The 23,873-nt window shown below is 36.6% G+C and overlaps 2 protein-coding genes across 3 annotated transcripts in view; both read right to left on the bottom strand.

The window, feature by feature from the left end:
* arhgef2a (Rho guanine nucleotide exchange factor (GEF) 2a) overlaps positions 1-2,451 on the bottom strand; it is a 56,890-nt gene extending 54,439 nt beyond the window's left edge. The window contains exon 1 of one of the 2 annotated variants that reach the window (XM_079590061.1): positions 2,212-2,451. The gene's annotated coding sequence lies outside the window, so the exon portion shown is untranslated. The remainder of the gene's footprint in view (positions 1-2,211) is intronic. The other variant, XM_079590065.1, reaches the window with a different exon arrangement.
* Positions 2,452-3,090: 639 nt separating this feature from the next.
* LOC306987577 (death-associated protein kinase 2) lies at positions 3,091-23,016 on the bottom strand. The gene is made up of 12 exons (XM_079591960.1): positions 22,891-23,016; positions 18,761-18,932; positions 17,696-17,917; positions 17,224-17,362; positions 16,599-16,728; positions 12,883-12,931; positions 11,597-11,623; positions 8,600-8,752; positions 8,362-8,407; positions 8,154-8,243; positions 7,316-7,402; positions 3,091-5,785 (listed from the first exon to the last, which is right to left on the bottom strand). The coding sequence occupies exons 2-12, from the start codon at positions 18,820-18,822 to the stop codon at positions 5,705-5,707; spliced, it is 1,086 nt and encodes a 361-aa protein (XP_079448086.1). The 5' UTR covers positions 18,823-18,932; positions 22,891-23,016; the 3' UTR covers positions 3,091-5,704.
* Between the last annotated feature and the right edge of the window lie 857 nt (positions 23,017-23,873).

Below are 23,873 nucleotides of genomic sequence, written 5' to 3'. Positions count from 1 at the left end.
GATTTATATTTATGGCGACTGCATTTAGGCTTCAAAATTCATAAAAGTTGAGTCCACCTGTGATGATTATCTGGATGGACAAAACGTGTTTTTTTTTATTGTTTTCTTGTTTTTAGCGATAATCCAAAAGCCTATAGGAATATCCTATTGGGTTTTTGTCGAGAGAACCAGTGTGATGCTAACTGTCGGTTGTGACGTCATACCTGCACCACTGTATGGTAGTTAGAAGGCCTTTACCAGCCGGAGCAAACTTTTTCTGAACTTTTCCTATCTCCCGAAATGAGCTCCAAATGAACTTAATTTGGGGTGTTTCTGTTCTAAATGGCATTTATGTCAACCCCCCTCGCCACCTTGTGTGCTGTCAGTCACCAAGTGACTATAAACATGCCCTCCACCCCCTTCCCTTTGTCACCCCTCACTCCATTTATCTCCTCTTCCTTTTCTTATTCGTTGCAAAGAAGGCCACATGTAGTCTCAGAGGGGGTTCTGAGTAATACAGAACTCAGAATAGCTCTAACTAATGACTAGATCTCTGTTTGCCAAGGTTAAGGAGTTTCCTGTCACGGCAGACTTTGAACAATTCAAGACCAACCAATGAACAGCACTTTAAGTTCTAATACACTGTCATATTCAAATAATCTCAATAATCATTGTAAAGGCATTAGGTAAAAAAACTTTAAAAGGTCAAAAGATCAAAAGCACCGACACTTATCAAAGGAAATGATCTCACCTCAAAAAGTTTATTATCAGAAATCAATGCATTTGCAATCAGATCAACTGTTCCGGAGAATCAATGGTAATCAATGAGAATCAGCTCAGGGGCCAGTTACGTAAATATAGCCATTATGTCAAGACAGTGTTTTAAGACCTACTGTAGTATGATATGAGCCACTAGAAGTTAGTCAAGGGGAAGTCAGTCTTACTTTTCGGTATCAAATTAGGCCAAACATTTTTTTGATGAAAACTTGTAAGACTAGTCTTAGCGGTTTATGCAACCAGCTCCTTATCTTTATAAGTTAGCAAAATGATGTGGAACTGTGTTAGACTTCCAAGAAAGCATACCGGTCGTATTTGCAGCATGAAAGAATGAGAGATTCCATGTTTACGATACGCTGACTTCTACAGTACTCCTCCACCGTAAAGACGCCGTTAACAGCAAATGTGCCAATAAATAACACACTTGAGACTCAGGCCACACACATTCATTGGGTTCGTTGACCTCTGCTCAGTGCTCAACATTTCCCCTTTTTCTTATTGTCTTAAATGTCATTTCATTGCCATTTACTGGTCTGTCTCCTTTTAAGTTACATTTCACTTTTTATTTATTAAAAAAAATAAACACATAAAAAAGTAAATTAATGAAATGACATCTCAAATGACATTCAAATAAAAAACAATTCTGTTTGTTTATAGGCTATACTGTATGAGCATTCATTTAAGAGCTTGCCTCTGCATTATTTGATTCCATCTAGAAAGTGACCCATGTTTGTCTCTCTTTTATATGCTACACTTTCATCTACCGCTGTCCCATCTCCAAAGCCAAAAGATCCTGATCCTGCTTAGCTCATCTTTTCTGTGTCAATTTCACCCTTAACCTCTGTTCCCCCAGTTCAATCCTCTTTGCTCATTCTCTCTCCCTCTCTCTCCAGGAAGTCATGTTTTTAAACAGAACTCCATAGGCAAGAAAAGCAGCAGTTCCTCACAAAGGTCTCAGGTAGCACAGGGGCCCCTGGAGATTACAGATATAGGGTCAGACACAAAGAGCTTTCTTTCGCACACTCAATTACACATTCTCAACATCTAAATAGAATTTCCTTCTCCTAATCCGTTCTTCACTCTTAAACGGCTGTCATTGTTTACAGAAAGAACGGACCGGGTTACGCGCACACATGCACACGCACAATTAAGTATTTAACAACGTAAGGGATTGTTAAACATTTCAGTTCTCTGAACTGCTATATAAAAATAACCTGTATAATGCAGGAAATGTACATACCGTTACGTATCCGCTATTTGGTCGGTGAAGAAGTAAAGTTAACGTTAATGGCACTAAAAATATTTAACCGGTTGGCTACGTTCTCCTGTTAACAGTTAACGTTACTCTTTTCCTTTCTTTTTTGTCTTTTCATTGTGATTGTTTTAACTGTACCAGACAGTCAATGAGTGGTCCCACTTAATAAAAACTGTTTGTAGTAACTTTTAGTGGCTTACCTGTCCGCTGTGATGTTCTGTTTATTAACGTTATAATATCCTAACGTCCTTTTCAATTTCACCCAGACAGACGCTCCTCGATGTTTACTTCCTCTTCAAAAACTTTTAAAATCCTTTTTGTGTGTTCATTTCATCTAAGCACCGTAGACCAAATGGTTTTCAATCATGACATTCCCAGACAAACTCCGGTAAAGTAGCTACATCATCATCTTCATCCCCTCGTTCGCCGGGAATTCCTGTGCTCGCTCCCGCGGCCTCTGCTCTGACCAGCGCAGTCGCCACGCCCACATCCGTGACGACATCACAGGTCCAGGTGTGCTACAGTTGGACTGTATTTATGGCCATATTTAGTGTGTGTGTGTGTGTGTGTGTGTGTGTGTGTGTTTAGTCTGTGCAGACGTGATCATGGGATTAATAAAGACTATTTATCTAATAATTTGGTCAGTAATTGAGCACATATTATGTCAGGGTTCCTACACTGCTTGACCCACTTTTTCATGACTTTTCCAGTCATGTTATTCGCTGGATAATGATTTTAAAGATTGTACTCACTATGAGAACTTGATTTTTAGAGATGAGCATAAAAACTTTACAATGTCCATGACCTTTTATTATTATTATTTTTTTCATTTTTCTTTCATTTTTGTTAATGTGTTTTACTGAGCAGATTCTTAGTTTCAAAATATTTTATATTATTGTTAATTTCTTAATTTTAGTGAAACAATATTTATTCACTATACAATTATATATTCACTATAGATGATTTTCTATTACATCTTAATTACTATTAATAATAGGTGCATTATTTATTATTGTTGATGTTTTGTCAATTTATTAATAGATTTTCCAGCCCTGAAACAAAATTGACCAGATATTAAATTAAAGGACAAACTGCTTTTAATTTACACAAAGCAGAATCAAACCTGGACATACATTTAACAAATTGTATAGGGAAAAACACATGCACCAAATTACTCAATGACATTTTTTATATAGCTAAGACAATAGTATCAAATTATATAAAAAAACTAAACACACACCAAATCATTATGCATTTGCAAATACACAAGCAAATGACACACACAAATACTGAATAAGAAAATCTGACGCATTGAGAAAAAAAAAAAAAATCACACTCACTAATCTGACATGCACCATTAAAAAACATAAATACAAATGATAAAAAACAAAAACAGTGGTCTGTAGACATATTTGATTCATTAAACTGTGTTGTTACATATTAAAGGAATTACAACCTTCAGGCAAATGTTACATAACAGAAGACACAGTAACATTCTTGCAAGTCAGGTATAGTTTACAAAATATATCATGACAGTAATATATAATATTAATGTGTGCGATATTCACATTACAAGTTCTATAGGCAAGAGTGTAAGAGGGCAAAATGTTGTAGTTATGTTTGGACAATGGAAGACTTCTTAAACTGAACAGTTATTTTTTAAACCTATACAAGGAAGACCGGTTTCCTTTAAAAAAGACTAATATATATAATTAAATTAATATAGATTCTTGAGACTGTAAAGGCAACAATTAGTGTCTAGAATAATTCAAGCAGCGTTTCATAAAGCTCAACACTGCATGACGCCATTCAAGTACATTTAAAGTGGCTCTTCACACAAATCTCTATTGATCACACTCAACGTTGTAAAATTGTTAACTGCTTTATGTCAAACACAATTTATAACAGCTGTATATCTGTTCATGCCATAAATTAATATTTGCTCAGAGATGACCGTACTGAAGATGCCTACGGTATATATTAAACTCGTCAGACAAGCCAGCACTCGCGCAATAATTCAACTACAATTCAGCCATGTGGAGAAAAAAGGCAGCTTGTTAAATTCTCATCAATATAGGGAATACGGTTTTGGTCTCTGGTAGTCTAATTCAGGACAGTATGTATTGGTCTAGAATAGATGGGGTTTTTGAGAAGATATGCAAGTTAAGGCATCTCTCTTATAATTTGGTTTGCTTGTTTTTCTTTGAGTTCAGTAAACTATGACCCCGTTTACACCTGGTTTTAAGATCCGACTCGGTTGATTCAATCACATGTGGTCAGTAGCCGCACTAGGGTGCAAATGATCGGTTCACTCACTTACACCACATTCAGAGGTAGTCAGAAACACATGTGACCATGTTGCATTTGTAGTGTAAACGTTATAAGGATCGTCTACTCGCCTGTCTACCATCCATTGTGCTTAAACCAGGGTTTAAAATTCAAAAGAAGAAAACGGAAAACCTGCATACTTGTGCCCAAGAAAGTAACTTGTATGCCTGATATCAATATTAGTAGTTGATATTAATTCTAGTTAGCTTAAAGTCCAAGTAATCAGCATAATTTTTGTGCTTTAAAAAAAATTGTGCTTTATCAAAATGCAGTAACAAACTGAGATAGTAAGTGATGTACATAGTCATGAGTCCTTTCTTTTGAACTGTTAATACCAGGTATAAACGGGGCTTTGACTTTGCTATTGTTTTTAAGCAAATCTGATGTTGAATATTTATGTTGAAATGCAATGTTATATTACACACACACACACAAACACACACACACACGTTCAAAAGTTTGGGACCTGTAAGATGTTTTTGATGTCTCTTATGCTCACCAAGACTGTAAAAATACAATAAGAAAATATAAATGCAATTTAATAATACTTGCCTATTTTAATATGGTTTTGTATAATAATATAATAAATGTAATTTATTCCAATGATGAATTTTCAGCATCATTACTCCAGTCTTCAGTGTCACATGATCCTTCAGAAATCATTCTTATATGCTGATTTGCTGGCCAAGAAACATTTCTTTTGATCAATGTTGAAAACAGTTGTGCTTCCGTGACATTTTTTTTTAAAGGATTCTTTGATGAACATAAAGTTCAAAAGAACAGCGTTTATTTGAAATAGATTTTTTGTAACAATATATAACTCTTTACTCTCACTTTTTGATCAATTTACTGCATCTTTGCTGAATAAAAGTATTAATTAAAAAAAAGACCCCAAAACTTTTGAACGGTAGGATATATAGCTTAACAACATAAATGGTCCCTATAGTAACTTTGCAATCCCACTGAAACAAACCTGAAAAAAAAAAAAAAAAAAGTTTACAGAAACCGTAATGTTGTAGGAACCTCCTTCAAGACACCTGACCCTCCTGTCAACAGCACTTCAGGTAAAAGAATCACACTCAGTCTGTCAGAGGTAGAACTCCATGAACATGCTTGCATATTAGTATAGAAAACCACAATGGCCCCATCCTTCTTTCAGATGACGTCAACCACTGTAACAGGATATATAGCTGGTGGTTGGGCAATCGCATGCACTGAGGTTCAAGGCCTTTGGATGAAAGAAGAGAAGAGATTGTGGCCTCTGTTTCCCCCTCTTGGCACTACAAAGTACTGCAGGTTGAATGAGCGCTGCCGCCTCGATACAGGGAGATGCCTGGGGTTTACGACTCCCTCTACCAGCGAGATTTAGGAATTGCTACTAAGACGTCTGCGTAAGAGAGAGGCAGGTTTTGTGCCTGTGTCCTCCTGATCGCTCTCACAGTCTCTCTGATTGGAAAACACCAGGAAAATGAAGCACTGAATTATTTACAAGAATTAAGCACATCTGCCCTGTATTTCTCATTAAGATCTTTGCAAAAGATAATTGGCATTTCAAATTGCATTTGCACTGTACATCATGGTTGTGGTTATTGTAATGACTTTAATTCAGATTTTAAATATTTAATAAATAATTAAATGTATTATTTGATGCGGTAACACTTAACAATAATGTTCATTCGTTAACATTAGTTAATGCTTAAACTAACATGAACTAACAATGAGCAATACATTTGTTACAGTATTTATGAATCTTTATTAATGTTAGTTAAATATCCAACTGTTCATTGTTTATTCATGTTAGTTCACAGGGAATTAACTAATGTTAACAAATACAACCTTTGATTTGAACAATTTCTATTGTAAAAAATAAATATTAAATAATAAAAATAAAGGGGACTTGACGTGATTTGGTGGCTTGCTGTGCTTAACTGTTCTTAAAAATAATGTCACAATACAAAAAACAACAACAACTGAAGTACAAAAATGAGTTTTATTTTATTTACCCGTTTAATTATTTGACTAAACTTAAAGCTGCAGTCTGTAGTTTTTCCTCTTTGTCGTCATCTCTGTTCGAAATCTGCAATTGCAGTTATTCGCGGAATTATCAACTTTACGTGGGTTGTGCCTTGGCACGGCACAGCGCGGATGAATCCAATGTTTTGAGGAGAATGTGTGGCTGTCAGTCGCCGCGCCGGTGTGGATACTGTCATTCAGAATCACAGATTCTACTTAGAAGTATGATCAACATAAGATTTTTCACCGGAAAATGTCATCTGAACAAGTAAGTAACATCCACTTTTGTTCTGACCAACTAAGGGAAAAACATCATTGCAGTAAATCGCGCTGAATAACTAACGATCGCTTATCATATCACGTAAAACCGTGCAAATTATACTTTGTTCTCAAATTGTTCATGTTAACAACATCCGCATTGCGTGATTACATTTAATGCCCTTCCGATATATATCCTTGTTCTCGCATGGGCCCGGTTGCGGTCTCTTTTTTTCTGTAGCCACTCCGAAGTCCGAAGTCTTTTGCATTTTACAACGGGTGAATCTCCAGTTGTGATTGTCGTTTGAATGGATCCGCCATCAAATTGATAAGTTTAATTATATCAAGCTCTGTGAGAAAAGGCTATAAATCTCCACCTCCAAAATCCTCAAACGCAATATATCTTATACTAGCCGAGACTCCTTCTTTATGTGTACAGATGTGACGTAATGACGCAAAGACATACTCGAATTTCCCGCGGAAATCCACCTGTACCACTGGAATGAAAAACATTATAACAAGCTTACCATTTTGAATCGAGCTAAGGCAAGTATTTAGTTTTGAAGACTGGCTGGTTATGTACTTGCTCAAAAATTTATTTTGGATAATTTTTAACCCAATAAAGTTACGGACTGCAGCTTTAAATTTTAAATGTATTAAAGTATGTTTGGGAGAAATATGAACCTGTTTTCATGAGATTCTTACCAGTTCTGGCTGCTCTGGACCGCGGGCCTTACACTGTAACTGCATTCGACAAAACCGATTACAAGCCGAAACCATGTTAAAGGACATCTACAGAGTGAGATGAGAAAGTCAACAAGATTTACATAGTTAAATTAATATTACAGTGAATTTTCACAAAATATCTGTCACAATCCTGACAGAAAAAGAGCAACAAAAAGGCATCATGACAGGAAAAACAATGACTCAGTGTTTTTACTGAACAGCAGGTGTCTCTCTTTACGCATGTTAGGTCAGAGAAAAGACATTTGAGTCAGCTAAGGTAGTGTTAGCAACCAGTTCAGACATTTAAAGGAACTGTTCTTTTTACAGTCAATGTGTTTTTTTAGAGCTTAAAAGCCCCTAGTTGCGAAACAACTGTTGTTACAAATTATCTGATGTATGATTTATGGGAAATAAAACCCCAGCATGTGTTTGGAACAACATGATGCTGAATCGATATCAGATTTTTGGGTGTACTATCCCTTTAAGAAAAATGACAGTGACATCACAGTGAATAAAAAGAGTGTGCATCATCAAGACTCACATTATGTAAAAACATGGCTGCTAAATAAATGTAAAATCACTGAATTCGGAAATAAAAGGCTGATATGTAGAATGATGCAAAACTAGACGTTTATTAACAGTACAGGAGATACAAAGATTGACTGAGGGAGACAGAAAGACAAAGCATGCAGACACACAGGTAGTGACAAAAGTTGGTCTGTGGGTGACGACAGTCTACACACTCCAGCCAATAGCGCGTTTCTCTGACCATGCTTACAAAACCCACAGCAGGGCTGTTTAACAAACAAACACCAACCTTCCATTTCCTCCTCGCATTGAACTTCTTAAAGCTTTTCATGTTGATGGAGGAGCGGTTCCTCTTGGCTATTTGAGTTCTATTGAGAGGCTAAAAGAGAAATGGATGTGGAAAAAAGTTTCTGAAATAATCCTTTTGAGAAGGTAAAATGATAAATAATTATGCCATAAAATATATAAGAGGAAAGGAGAAAATGTAAGCATCTCACCTTAATCCAGGGATGAATGAGGCACTCGTCTGCTGTCATTCTTTTACTAAATACAAATGCACAGAAGTAAACTAAAAATATTTAACCCTTAAAGATGATTTATTAGACAAAAGTTAGGATAGATAGATAGATAGATAGATAGATAGATAGATAGATAGATAGATAGATAGATAGATAGATAGATACTGTAGATAGTCCCAGTGATTAAAATAGAATGACTGCTATAATGACTCGTTACCTTTGGTCTTTAACTAGTAGTTTCAGGATGAAGTCTTTGGCCATGTTGCTGGTTTGGCTGAAGTGGTGAGGCTCAAACTCATAGCTCATTGACACGATGTTCCTCAGCGTCTCTTCATCAGTGTCCCCTTGGAATGGTGACAGGCCACTCAAACTGATGGCATAAATAGACATGAATAAAACAGTTTTTACCTTGGGAGCAAATGTTTGTTTGCCTAGAGATCCTAGGGAGAGAATATAACTCTGCAGATATAATGCTGCCTTCATAAAAATGCATTATGACAACAATTTAGACCATTTCAACGGCTATTTGTCCGCTTAAGGAAGTGACATCCCTGTTCTTTAGTCGTTTCTGGTTAGTTGTTGAGCTCATTCAAAACATAGGCGGAGAAGCGGTATTAACATTAAGCGGCATGGCATCTAACGCACAGAAGCCATTGGCACCTGCTGCTGTGCTTAGTGGCAGATCCGGCAGATGCGGATGCATAAAGGAGGAGCGACGACATGAAGATCGAGAGAGGAACAGAGAGGTAAACTAGAGGAGGACTGATGACCAATACGAACAGTAAACCATCTGTTAGTCAGATAAGAACGGAACCACTGTAAGAAAGACCACAGATATCTCCAGACGTCTCAACAGCACCTCATGGCCGACCAAATCAAATGCAGCCCTCAGATCTAAAAAAAACTAAAGCCATGGATTTCCCAGGATCAGTTTCTGTAAAAATATCACTTGAAACTCTTAAAAGGCTAGATTCAGTACTGTGTAGAGCTTTCAAAACCAGATTGAAACGTTTCATGAAGATAATTTACTTTAAGTAATTTAATTTAAGTAATGGTTACAAAATATTGTAATTCAGTGCAACTCTCTCAAGGATCTTTGAGATAAAAGGTAGATTAGAAATAGGATGGAAGTTAGAAAAAGAGGAAGGATCCAAGTTTGTTTTTTTAAGATATGGCGTTACCACAGCAAATTTAAGAATGTTAGGGAAGGAACCAGTAGACAGGCATTTGTTAATAACCAACCAGGACCAACTGTGTCCATGATTTGGAAAAAAGGTGGAATAATATCCTAAGGACAAATAGTAGGTTTTAAGAGACCAACGATTTTATTACATGAATCCAGATCAACCGGCTAAAACTCAGATGGAAGAACATAATGGAACATCATGCATAGTTTATACAGAATTAGACTACTGAGATCTTAATTAGGATTATCAACAAAAAAACTTTCCAAAGTTGTCACAGAGAGCAGTCGAGGGCTCTAAAATGGAATGCACAGGAGGATTTAAAACAGAGTTAATAGTGGAGAAGAGAACTTGAGGTTTATGAGAATTGTTTGTGATAAGTTCAGATAAAAATTTGCATTTTGCAGCTTTCTGAAACAAGCTGTAAGAGTTTCTAGATTTGATTAGGAATGTGCAATCTGCCCTTTTTTCCATTGGCGCTCAGCCCGTCTACGTACCCGTCTAAAGGGATGTGTAGTGTCAGCGTGCCAGGGCACTGGTGCAGGCTTATGATTTTTGTACTTCAAGGGTGCAATAGAATTCATAATGGTAGGCAGCAGAAAATTATTCACTAGAACATTGAATAAGAAAAGCAAGTTAAGCGTGCCGGCGATGGATTTCTGACGATTCGGCCAGTGAGAGGGACAGTAAAGACTACAGTGGTCAAAGAAAGATGCACTACTAATTTTTCTGTTTGAAATAGAGAAACCATGCGTTAAAATCAGATCAAGGGTGTGGCCATAGATATGTGTTGGATCAGAAACCCACTAAGTAAAGTCAAAGGACTCAATCAGATTTAGAAATTCTGCCGAATATGGTTTAGAATGTATGGCACAGCAAACGTATGTTGAAACATGTATTCTTATACTTATAGTGACACCTGGTTACTGGTTATACTTGTTTACAGTAATGAATGCGACGGTTAATGCGGTATTTATAGTGACTATGATAGATTTATTCCGTGCGTTTCCTAGACTGGGCAGTTTGCGTGATCAACAACATACAATAGCACTGGTTTACACAAGATTCAGTGGCACATGCCACTCAAATACAGATGTGCCACCAACTGAATACATGTTTGAAAAATATTACCGATTTGTACACGCTTAATTAATATTTATTTTAAAAAAATCACTAAATCATGCTATTTATTTAGGATTTTGTATCACAATTATGTCAGTATAGCTACTCAACTCATCTGTCAGTCACTACTGGAGGTGCCACAACATACGGTGAAATGTTCCACAGAATTGTCAGTGGTACATGACGCAATTCATCGGCATATCACACGTTTTAGTGCCGCATGTCACTATCCGCTGGCACATGCCAATGAAAACCGGACGTGCCATCGCACTGAGCACAGCGGCATCTGCCAATGGCTTCTGTGCGCAAGATGCCATGCCACTTAATGTTACTCCATCGGCGGGAGGCGTTTGTTGCACAGTGGGATTGTGCTAATGTATTAAATTCTGCTAAGAAAAATGTCAAAATTAAAATTAGGTCTATGTTGCTTGATGGTTGGATGCTCCCTCAGGCCTGGAACTAACCTACGAAACTCAATGTGTCATCTGGATTGCAGAAGTGAAGAAAAGGAAAATTTCGCTTCTACAGGTCTTATTTCTGAGTCTGACATATCTCTCCAAAATAATCTGTGAGAAAATTTGTTAACATTTAAAAATGACGCACACCCCCTTTAAGATCAACTGCTTTATTCCTGCTTAAAGCCGTAGGCTTCTACTAAGCATTCTGATGGTTATCTACTCCATATCTGGTGTGCTTCATTTCTGACATAACTGATCTCATCCCACGGGACCTGACCCATAAACTTGAGAGAGCACATTGCTTGTCAAAGGGAGGCTTTATTTCGGAGGCAATTTATGTCCTGGTTAAAATCTGAATATCTGGAGCAGGACCTTGGTTTGCAGAATAATTCTTAAAGGATTTGGCTGTCTGGAGTGTTATCATATGATGAACAATGAAAGGTTACTTACAGAATGTAGGTAATGACACCAATACTCCTAAAAAAAAAGAACCACACACACCAGAATTATTAATCATTAGTAATTGAATCTTAAAGCCTATGAATAGAATTCTGAGTTATTCAACATATAAACCAAAAATAAATATTTATAACAAATATTTTATTAACTATTTTACATATATTTTATATAAAAAAAACTATATATATATATAATACAAATGTTTAAATACTATTTTTTATCTCACAACGAGTGAAATAACTATTAATGTTATTATTATTATAAATATATAAAATATTTTTCAAAAATAATTAAACTATATTTTATATATATTTTATAATATATATATATATATAATATATTTTATAAATATATAGTTTTTTTTATTAAAATAAACAATTATAAAATATAATTCACAAAGTATACATTTTGATATAGAAATTCACCTTGTTAATAAATATATTCTTTTATATGTTAAGTGTGTCACAGTGTGGTGCAAGAAGAAGACGACGACGACGACGACGAAGAATCAAAAGTTCCAATGCAAACTTTTACTCACAATATAAATCATACGGGTACATAGAAGACGGGCAGAAGGTAAACACTTAATACGACGTAGATCATACAATGAACTAGGCAACACACAGGGCTTAAATACATAGGAAACAGATCAGGGAAACGAGACACAGCTGAGAAGACTAATGAAGAAACAGGTGTGACAGATGAACTAATGAGGGTTACCGTGGAAACAAAGGAGTGGCGGGAAAACAAGACAACGGAAGATATGTGACTAATGAAACCAAGACTCAAAACTCAAAATCTGAAACAATTTCAAATATGTCACTTTGACATATTTGAAATTGTTTCAGATTTTATCAGTGTTCTCTGGAAACTGAACCCATGACCCCGGCTTTGTTTGTGCCATGATCCACCAGTTGAGCTTCAGGAATGAATGAGATGTAAACCGAACACATATTATGCTAACAATTATGCTAACCAGACATGAGTTGTTGTCTTTGGCACAGCAGACGATAGCTACTGCGTTTTGTCAAAAGCCAAAATAGCTTGCCCTCTGACTATGTTTCGTACATGACATCCATATTCAATTGCATATTATGGCCTACAAATACATATACGGTACACGCTGAGACAGATGCACACACTTAAATGAGCACCTGGGGATGTCTGAGGAAGGACGAATCAAGTCTCAGCATGCCTAAAACTCCCTTATGCACTCTGACACTATATTTGCATGTACGTGTGAGTGTTTGTTACTGTTTTAACCAGGCAAGACTTACCACATATCAGCTGCCGTACCGAGAGGCTCAAAGTTGATGATCTCAGGGGCTGAGAGAAAAGGAAAGAGAATGTAGAGTTAAAATAAAACTCTCCAACTCTCCCCTGTTGGCTCTCAGAAAACCTTCAGCATTTTTTTCAGTTGCAACAGCGCACTGATCTCATTTTATGGCATTAATCAACAGTGTCAGACAGCTTTGGCCAGACAGAAGCAAGCTTTCTGTTGAGAAGCCAAACTCACAAAAATCCCACCATTAAGTGCATTCTTTGAGATCCACGGCACATGTTAATGTCCTCACACGAACCACAGCAGATTGTGCTCAGTTCCCTACTGAGTTTCATACGAACAAAGCTTCACTTTAACTTGACAGAAAATCTGCATGATTTTTTTTTTGGTTTAAAGTAGCTGACTAAGAAACAGACTGCCTTAGTTAACATTCTCAGAGATGAAGGCATCTTCCGTTAATCTCTGTTTTGTGACTGAAAATGACAACGTAAAAAAAACATTAGCGTGAGTAAATGAGGATATTGTACTTTTTAGGTGAACTATCCCTTAAAACCTGTTAGTCTATCAAATGAAAGTGTATTTTAAATGATAAAGTGGTGTTGATAGCTTAATTATTTGGGATAGGTTCAGCCATATGTAGGGCAGGCACTGGTGAGTTACTGAGATCACAATTCAGCCTATCACTATATGTGGTTAGAAAAACACTTAACCTCTAGTTGTTCACAAAGGATATCCTCGTGATAAGTAAAGTGCTAGTATCTTTTGACAAAGGGGACAGCTTAATATCAAGTAGCATACTACTTCTGCCTAGTCTCATCTGGAGAAAACCCAATACTTGCTTTGGCAAATACCAATATTCAGTTTTCTACTTACATTTACATTTATTCAACAGGTTGCAACAACGTTTACAGAAAAACCAATGTATTTAAATTGTTTTATTTTAATAATAGACAAAACTAGTCAAATATTATTATTAAAATGACTATTATTCATTAATTTTTATTTTTCAAATAAATGATTTATGATTTAATATTTATATTATGCATATTTAACAAAATCTACTTATATAAAGTATTTATATTATCTCAAAACAGCTACTAAAACTATTATTATTATTTAATATATTCATTACATTTATTTATTATTTAATATTCATATTAATTATGCAAATCAAATCAAATGATTTGGCTATTTATTATTGGGCCAGAAATGAAAATTAAACTTATTATATATATATACTTATATAAATTCTGCATATTAGTATTACAAATATTTGTATTGGTTGTAAAAAATTATATTGGTCCATAGTCTCCTGAAGTACAGTTTGAGAGTACAAAATATATGTGCATGTGCTTTCTGTCAAGGTCAGTATTTAAAAGAGCACTGGCAAGTGTAGCAGGCCAACCAAAGGATAAGTGTCTGTGACATTTCAGTATGTTTTCTGCACACACGCACACACGCACACACACGCACGCACGCACGCACGCACGCACGCACACACACACACTAGTTTAAGGGAACTGATGAGCTGTTAAACCACTCAAGGACATTTGTGAAATACATCAGCAGTGACATCACATCTCACAATAGTTATTTCTGTTCCTGTCCACTCATTTTTTAGCTGAACTGACGCAGCTCTGCCATTTCATCGGAAGTTAGCTCATCTCCATGGAGACGGCTAGAACTAAAAATTGGGCATATTGCTAAAGGCAGGAACACATGCGGAGACAGAAGAAGGTGCTGACTGCTGAGTCAAACACACTCGAGCAGATGCAAACAAAACACGCGCGCACACACTTACTCGAGCAGATGCAAACAAAACACGCGCGCACACACTTAGCCAAAATAAATAAATATACTGTATGCAGTTATGTAAATGCAGATGCAGATTAGTTACAAAAGCACACACTCGGCTGTTGACACATTTATAATAGTTAGCTGCTTAAATAATAACAAAACCGGTATAACAGCAGCACAGACATCTGAGGGTAACTATCGCCCCCTTGATGACGGAGGTTTTTTACCACCATATAAGAATGCAAATTATACAATACCATTCAAATAATTGGGGTCAGTAAGAAATTATATGTGAAAGACTTAATACAAAAGGTTTCTATTTCAAATAAATGCGGTTGTTTCCAGAAACATTTTTGTTGGTTGAAACTGAAAGTCTCTTCACATCCTGATAGCAATCAATAATTATAGTGGTCATATGTATATGTATATGTATATATACACATACACACACACACACACAGTATATACAATGGTCCTGAGCATTTGACAGAAGATATACACATATATATATTCTGTGGAAGGCTCAGGACCATAAAATGTTCGTCCAATCATTGCATTCGGTCCGATTGAATGTCCGATATGCCTGTCAACCTATTTATTTCCATACCACCGCGCACCCTGTCGCACAGATAATGCAGATCCATGATGCTATGCAGGCTGAGCAGGAGTGTAAGGAAGGCAGACAGCATCTACCTTACGTTCCTCCTAGTCTCAGCCTCAGTCGTCACACCCACGGACCGTTGGCTGAATGTCTGATGCACATGGCACACTTGACCGCAAGCACTTCAGGATTTTCAAAGTCGTCATCTGATGAACCGTGATTTGACTCCCAGATGACTCGTCATCTGACTAAACAGCCGTGACCCCAAACCCCTTTGGGGAAGAAGAACATCGTCGTGTTTACAACTGTGACAATGAGCTCTTACCAGGATCAACTAAACGCTGGATTTTCAAACGTTTGTGAAGTTATCTGCTCCATTGATGCAGTAATCTTGCACAACGTTCTTGAATTTAAAATTTATTAGATCCACGTATAATGTGGAGACATCGACTTTACATTTTCATACCACTAAACATGATGCAAAACAAATCGAACTGTGATTGGTTGCGTTACATGTCAATCAAACGTCCTCTTGGGTGGTCCTTGGCCAATGAAAGTTGAGATAGAATCCAGACCTTCTGCTGTCAGTTTGAAGGTCTGGCTACACGAGACTACGTTCCTCCTAAACCAACAACACCTGGAACATGGGGTTAAGAGAGCGCATGCTGAGACCCTCCACCAACATGTCTCTCGTCATGGCACTTTTCAGACTCTGCTCTGGCTGTGCGCGCGTGTGTGTGTTTTGGAGGGGCCGTGGCTTTGGAGAGCACTCTGAAGGGAGGGCGGGATCTTATGCTTTCAAAGCTAGCTTGCTATTGCTAGCTTCTCCAAAACTGCCTAACCTATCTTTAATCAAAGAATCCTAAAGAAAATGGATCACGGTTTCTAGCAAAATATTAAGTAGCACAACTGTTTTCAACATTGATATTAATAATAAACGTTTTTTGATCACCAAACCAGTATATTATCAGCATACGAATCATGTGACAATGAAGACTGGAGTAATGGGTGCTAAAAATTCAGCTTTGCCATCACAGGAATAAATTACATTTTAAAATATAATAAAATATAATACACAATATTACAGTCTTCACTGTACTTTGGATCAAATAATTATAGCCTTGGTGAGCAGAAGATACTTCTTTCAAAAACATTCATACCGGCCCAAAACTTTTGAATGGTAGTGCATATCTCATGCTTGTGGTATTGGACAAGCATTCAGGGCTGCATTTGCATGTTTGCGTAGGTTTATGGCTTTTAAATGAACACATTCACATGAACACAGTCAAAACCACACAGACTGAACCACTCACCAATATACTGAGGGGTTCCACCTAAACTCTTATACTCTTCTCCTAGAATGAAGCGATGAGCCATGCCGAAATCAATGATCTTGATGTCTGGATTGGGGGCGAGCTTGTCCGACAACATGATGTTCTCCGGCTGAAGAACAAAAAGTAATGTAAAAATATGTCTTTAGCCTGACTCACAAATTGATTTTTATTGTTTATCCTAATCTTGTTTTTTTCTACATAGGTTTTAGGTCAGTAACATTGTGGTATGGTTTCTTTGAGAATCTCAGTAAAGTTTGATGACACAGATATAAATAAATATTACAGATATTTTGAATGAATATAGTAGATTTAATGCATCAACACAATGTTTACATAATCCAAATACCTGGATAAACATTGTTCTCGTGTGAATATTTCATCAGGAAGCGTCTAATTTTGGTCAGAGGTGACAGTTTAAGTGAGAAAGGTACACAGTCTACTTCCTCATTACCATGTTGAAATCTTTATAGGAAGTGACATCCTTGCTACACATGGAGTTAAAATTAACCTTTGAAGGCCATTTGAAACTGTTTGGGTGGTTGAACGGTTCGCTTTTGGTAGTTATTTAGCTGGGGGTTTGAATACAGCTGGACATCCTTCCTACCTTCAGGTCAAAATGGCCAACGTTTTTTTTGTGCATGTAGCTGACACCTTCCAGAATCTGCGTCATAAACTCAATGGCCTCCGTCTCGGTGAGGTTTTCTTTCTCGGCGATGAAATCAAAGAGTTCTCCACCCTTTATGCTATATAAAAATTAAAAAAGATATGTCAGAGAAGACAGGAATGAACCATAGTTCATCATCATTGGTGTAATGCAAATTATATTATGTAATGCATTGGTGTAATTAAATATATTTTAATAAAACATGAAAAGAATTTCACAATTTAAACTTTTCTAAAGAAATTTTCTTAATGCAAAATATATATATTTAACTTTTGATTTTATTCTAAAATATGATGGACATTTCCTTATGATATTTACAATATTATCACTTTCTGGGTTTTTTCTATATAAAAAGCTTCCTCCACCTTTTCTAATGTTTTTTTTTGTACCTCAGACATACACATATACTCACAGCTCAACGATGAGGACCACCTCTGCCCTGCTCTCGAAAACATCTCTGATACTCATGATATTTTGATGTTGAAGGCCCTGTAGGATCTCCACCTCCCTCTCCACACTCTTCCTCTCCAGGCCCAGCCTGCTTCCTGCACCTTTCTTCAGCTTCAGGAACTTCCCGGCCCACAGAACGCTAGTGGACCGCTCCCGCACTTCACGCACCTGCCCGAAGTGACCACTAGGACAGCGGCGACAGACAGAATCAACAGAGATAAGTGTCAAGAACTAGGCCGGTATTCAACTATGTAAGTCCTAAGAAAAGACTGGGCCAAAACAGATAATCATAACAGTACAATGCATGTATAGTGCACAATCTGTGTAATATACATAGTAAAATACTTCATATATATGGCACTATAAATTATTTTAATTAGATTTATTTATTTTAGATTCTTCATTTGACCTATTATTTTTTCTTTGCCAAGTAATTATTTATTATGGCACATTTTAATGTAATAATTAACTAATTATAATCACTTTATTTAAATAAACTAACTGTAATTATAATTTTTTTATATTTATTGTTGGAAATTTTGCCATGTCAATACCAAATTATAATTTGAAGTGCCTTTAAAATACCATTTAAATACCAATGTATATGGATAAGATCATAATATTGTTATAACAAATATATTATTTTTTGATAAACACTACCGTTCAAAAGTTTGGATCTGTATGATTTTGTATGTTTTTGAAAGTCTTGTATGCTCACCAAGGCTGTATTTACTCGATGAAATATTGTGAAATATTATTAACATTTTCAGCATCATTACTCCAGTCTTCAGTGTCACATGATCCTTCAGAAATAGTTTTGATATGCTGATTTGGTGCTCAAGACACATTTCTTATTATCAATCATGAGTTGTGCTGCTTCTTTTTTTTGTATGGATTCTTTGATAGGTAGAAAATTAATAATAAATTGATGACCCAAAACTTTTGAACAGTAGTATATACCATGACACAATCATCTTTTTTTGTAAGGAAAGAGAATATAGCAGAAAATTGTTTTACATCTCTTTACCTTCCCAAAACATTTCCAATCTCATAAAGGTCTTCAACATTATCCAGCTTGAAGACAGCCATGCTGCGGTCTCTTTCTCTCTCTCTCTTTTCAGTGTCCTCTGTCTGTGAATGTCCAAAGGAAAGCTATGGGCTATATAGTGCTCATACTGAGTTTAGCATTTGATCCATACCTGAAACACAGAGGATAGTAGTTAGTCAGTGGTCTATATCTGTTCCATAAGAAAGCTCCAAACCTGCTGAATATATTTCCTTCAGCATTTAACTGAACTTGCACAATCATTTGGCAAAGTAGTAGTACAGTATTTGATGAGTTTAAAGGCTGCCTGACAGAACTAGCTGGGAACAGAAAAGGACAGATATCTTGAAATCATTTACGAGTCCCTAAGGGTAAACATCTGGGATCCAAACCCCTCTGATATGCTAAAACTACATACATGAGAAAGAATGTAGCACTAAACGCTCTAGAATGTCGGTCACAAGTAAACAAACCAGTCCTTTTAAACTTCGGCCAAGTGTGGACAAAACGTTAGGTCACAATGTGCAATACAGAGTAGGAACATACTGTGAGAGACTGCCTAATAGACCTCAGTCACCCTCTCATGGTTATGTTAACACATTCTTAAATAATGAGACCCTTTCCCACATTCAGTTGATGTGTAATTAGTTTTCAATGGCTAACATAGTTTGTTACTAGGGGAGGAAGAAATGAGAAAACTAATGAGGAGGAGATAGGACGAGAAAGATTATTTATGGAGTGAGGAGATACAAGTTATTATTTTGGCATATCTATCTGTCTGCCTGTCTGTGTATAATGTATCATTTCTCCATTTCAGATGAGAAAATGTGAGTAATAAATCTCAATGGAGTTCTACCGGAGACTGATTTCATGAACACGGCTGATGTGGTTCTGTTTATTTGCATAAGCTAAATAATGTAAATGTATTGTGAAAAATTTGGCATGCAATTGGCAGTTTATCTGATTTGAATACAAGCTGTTCAAACTCTAAAATGAGGGATGCACAGACTTCAGGAAGAACTTGACTGAAAACCGAAAATAAATAATCAATTAATTAATCAAACAAACTTATTTAATAATCAACACGTAAATAGCTCAAATTGAGTACAAAGATTAAAATTGCATATGTTTTTTTATTTTTATAAACCTTTTAATAACAGAATTGTTTCTACTTCAGTTTGTTGTGAAATTTAAACATTTAAATGACAATAAACTGTAATAACTGTTTTTTGTGACAAACATGCATTACATTGCAATGCATACATTAAATAAAAAAAACATCACTAAAATATAATGAATTAATACAGTCAGTGCATATATTCAGCAAAATGCTAAATGAGTTATTTTTTTATAACTCATTATAAAAAGAGCTTTTTTTTCTAGGCAACTAATGAGTTTATTGACATTGACATTTTGAGATAAATTAAACATCAAGTTTCATTGTATAGCCTACAAGCTGTTTATGTCTTTCCCCGGTTGAAACACTGATTTCGAGCGATTTCAGTGCAACCTAACTAAAATGCACATAATGACACTCTCTTTGGAGCATCACTATTATTATTCCTTATTTAACAAATCTCAAATCTAAAGTACTAAACTTTACTCTTAACAGCCACCAAGCTGTGATTTTTCAAGCAACATATTTTGTTGATCATGGAGCAACATTCCAGTCTAATCACTGTCCCTAAACCTAACCCTGCCCATTACATATCCCTACAATCAATCAGAGGGAATGATGAAGCGCCTAACCCTTGTTATAAGCCTAAGTGAAGTTCCTAATCGTCATTTCGGGAGGAGTGAACCCATCTAATCTTTCAATTAACTACCGGAGCAGCTGCTCACCTTGTTCTGGCATCGGCTGTTTTTGCATCCCTCCACCTCCCCAACATAATTTAGGCATCTTACCAGACTCATCTTCCAAGCATTATTAGTCCCACTGGGGGGGTATACTGTAACTAAGCTCGGGTTGAAGCTGCTTCATAGAGCCCCTCCACTGCGGACAGCAAGCCAAAAATACGTATAACCTTAATAGCTGAAAGATTATGGGCAAACAAACTCGTGAAACTTGACAAAAACTATTCTTCAAATCTGATTGGTTGATTGGAATGTTGTTCCAGGATCAACAAGGATGTTGATACAAGAACATGTTCTACTTGGTGAAAATACGTTCACCACAAACCAGCCAGCAATGCCCTAGCAACCACCCAGAACACCTTAGAAATCATATAGCAGTGCCTTGACAAACCAACAACACCCTAGCAACCACCCCGAATACCCTAACAACCATATAGTAATGCAATGGTAATAATCCAGCCAGAGTTCAGTGCTTAGAAGTAGAAAAGAGCCCCGCAAAAACAAAGGTAGTGTCTTTTGGGAAAACATAGATACAACCAAACATTTATATCTAGAGAACACACACTACACATCCTTACATATCACAACGCACATCTTATGTTTCTTCCTGAATACATTTGCAATGCTCAGTGATAATATGGATGGACAACAGCACTTGTTTCAGTGTGCCAAGCTGAAGTTTACAAATACACAGGGCATTCCAAGCGTGTTTAGACCACATGTTAATTAACGTTGTTTAAAGTGCACGTCAATTGTGTTTAGAACGGAACAGAGATGGAAAGGCTGCATCGATCAACAATTCTTTTCCAAAACAACACCCCACCCATCTCACTTCAGCTTCCTACAGTAACATACCAGGAACGCAGCCACAGAGCAGAACAATAGTGTTCATTGCAAAACGAAAAACTCCCCCTTTGCTTCATTGGAGCAACAGTCACTCAGCTGTGTCGAATTACACACTCATGTTATATAGTAAAAGTAAAACTAGGCTAAACAATTCGTTCCAGCTTGCACTTGAATGCAATGTTTGCATCATTAGTGCATTTTGCAACTTTTTAGTTGAAAAAGTACATACACCATGTACGGATACAGCTTATCTTCCCTCACCTTACGTTAGCTACTTTATTTTGCAAACTCAAGCGTGTGACTGACAGCCTGCGGGTTCAAGTGTGTGAATCCTGAAATTTGAGCATGAGCATGAGCATGGCTTTCATTCTGTTCTATACAAGATCAAAGAAAGAGCTTGAAGAGCAATTCCAAGTCCTGGAAACTGCCTTCAGAATCTGGGATCAGATCTCCAGCCATAAAACACCCAAAATAATGATCTCATTCTTGATTAAGATCAAAGTCTCAGAGCTTCAGCTTCTTCCCTACAACAATAAATGAGAAAAACAGCAGGAGAAAAATACCAAATACAGTAAATAAATAAATAATGGGAAAAGAGGATATTCTAAGAATGGACATAACCAAACGAAATTAAAGGCAACTTTCAATTAGAATGTAATTATTTTACCACACAAGCTTACAGGAACCTTAAGCTTGAGATTTAAAAAAAAATCTACTTTTTTTTTTAAACCCTATAAATCCTCAAGGAAGATCAGGTTGTTTACCCTCAGGGCCTGTGAGGTGTTCTAGCCAGACTGGTAGTTATAGTGATAACCACTTAAGAAACTAGTTTTTAACAATCTGTGTTACTAGGCTATTTCATTTTAAACAACATAACGTTAGTCAGCGACAGTCACCTAAGTTACAAAGTTTTGAAACTCACTATGGTTTTTTACACAGAAGCGGTCTTGACCAATTTTGAAAGTGAATGTGAGAAAGTGAATGTTCCAAATGTCCGTTTGCTTTAGTCTGACGATGACAATTCCACACTGACAGAAAATTCCGCACGGAATGAAACAATTATCACACAATAATTTAAAAATTTGAACGTCTCCTGTCAGCTCTGTGCTGAACACGACCGAAACCTGCGTGTGGAAACTTGTTCGTGTCTCATTCTTGTATGTCGTGCCTGTTTGATATTCCACTGCGAGTGTTTCTGAGACCCGCACCTACGATTCCCCGAAAGTCTGTCACGACCACGATGCAACGATTAATGTCCATTTTCTTATAGTAGAACTTCTATCATGCAATGCGACACATGTAGCCTACACATTTAATGTTTTTCCCCCTTATCTCCTTGCTTCCATATAGGATTGCCCATTCCATATGAAATCCCATGAAACCAGACGAAATTGTTGATTTATGTGACGTACCTGGCATCGATCGTCATGAAGCAGTGTCGTGTGTGTTTCACGGACGGTATTTCCTCTGATCCACTCGCTGCAGAAGCGCTCGTACTGAAAATGAGGAAACGCTCGTGTTGACCATGTTAGTGCAGTGCCCGAAATGTGGCAAGCCATTTTAACACTAATAATCTACTCTACCGTCTGTTTTTATGTTACTGATTTGCTATATTAGCCTATGACTTAAATTAATTTATAGTAAGCATAAGCAATAACTATATTTAACATCAATGGTAGGCATTCGATTTTCATTTGATACTAGCAAATAGCCTACTTATTCCAGTATTGAGTAGCCAACAAGTGTAATGCGAAAAGTGGCTGTAGAAAGGCGCAGGCCTACACGCAATGGGCGCCGCCATATTAGTTTGAGAGAATCATCTGTCGTTGGATTTACAACACGTCAATTCATCCACTTCTCCCGAAATACATGAAAGTAAGTGGCCGGTGAAACATAGAGTAAACTTTAAAGTTACTTACACAATGTGTATCTGATATGAATAAAACGTGTCTCATAATGGAAATGATTATTATTGTCGCTTACATGATATCAGTGTGTATTTTACGAACTCGTCTCTAAATGTATTGTTTTTTTAGTACTTATGTGAATTTATATGTCTGAAACCTAAAATAACATTTTGTGGTTGAAAACACTGAAAAGTTGTGATATAGCCTATGACAGCGTCTGTCTCTCAGCGCGTGATCACGTGATGCACTGGCCGTTCTAATCCAGTAGTATATTCCTGCACAAACCGGAGGCTGCAGTTTTAGGACCCCAGTTTTAGGACCGCAGTTTTAGGACCCTATTTTTTTGTGACAGCGCCACTACCGAACTGGATGATATAGCGGCGGCTGCTGTTTCAGGACCGCAGTTCTAGGATCCAGGTGGTTTAGTTTGTACATAGTATCAAGATCCACCTTGATCCTAAGTCTCATTAGAAAATATATATATGTTT

The sequence above is a fragment of the Phoxinus phoxinus genome, assembly GCF_949152265.1.
Source record: "Phoxinus phoxinus genome assembly, chromosome: 19".
Classification (NCBI taxonomy): Eukaryota; Metazoa; Chordata; class Actinopteri; order Cypriniformes; family Leuciscidae; genus Phoxinus; species Phoxinus phoxinus.
Note: the sequence above shows the minus strand (reverse complement) of the source record. Positions and strands in the feature narration are given on the sequence as shown.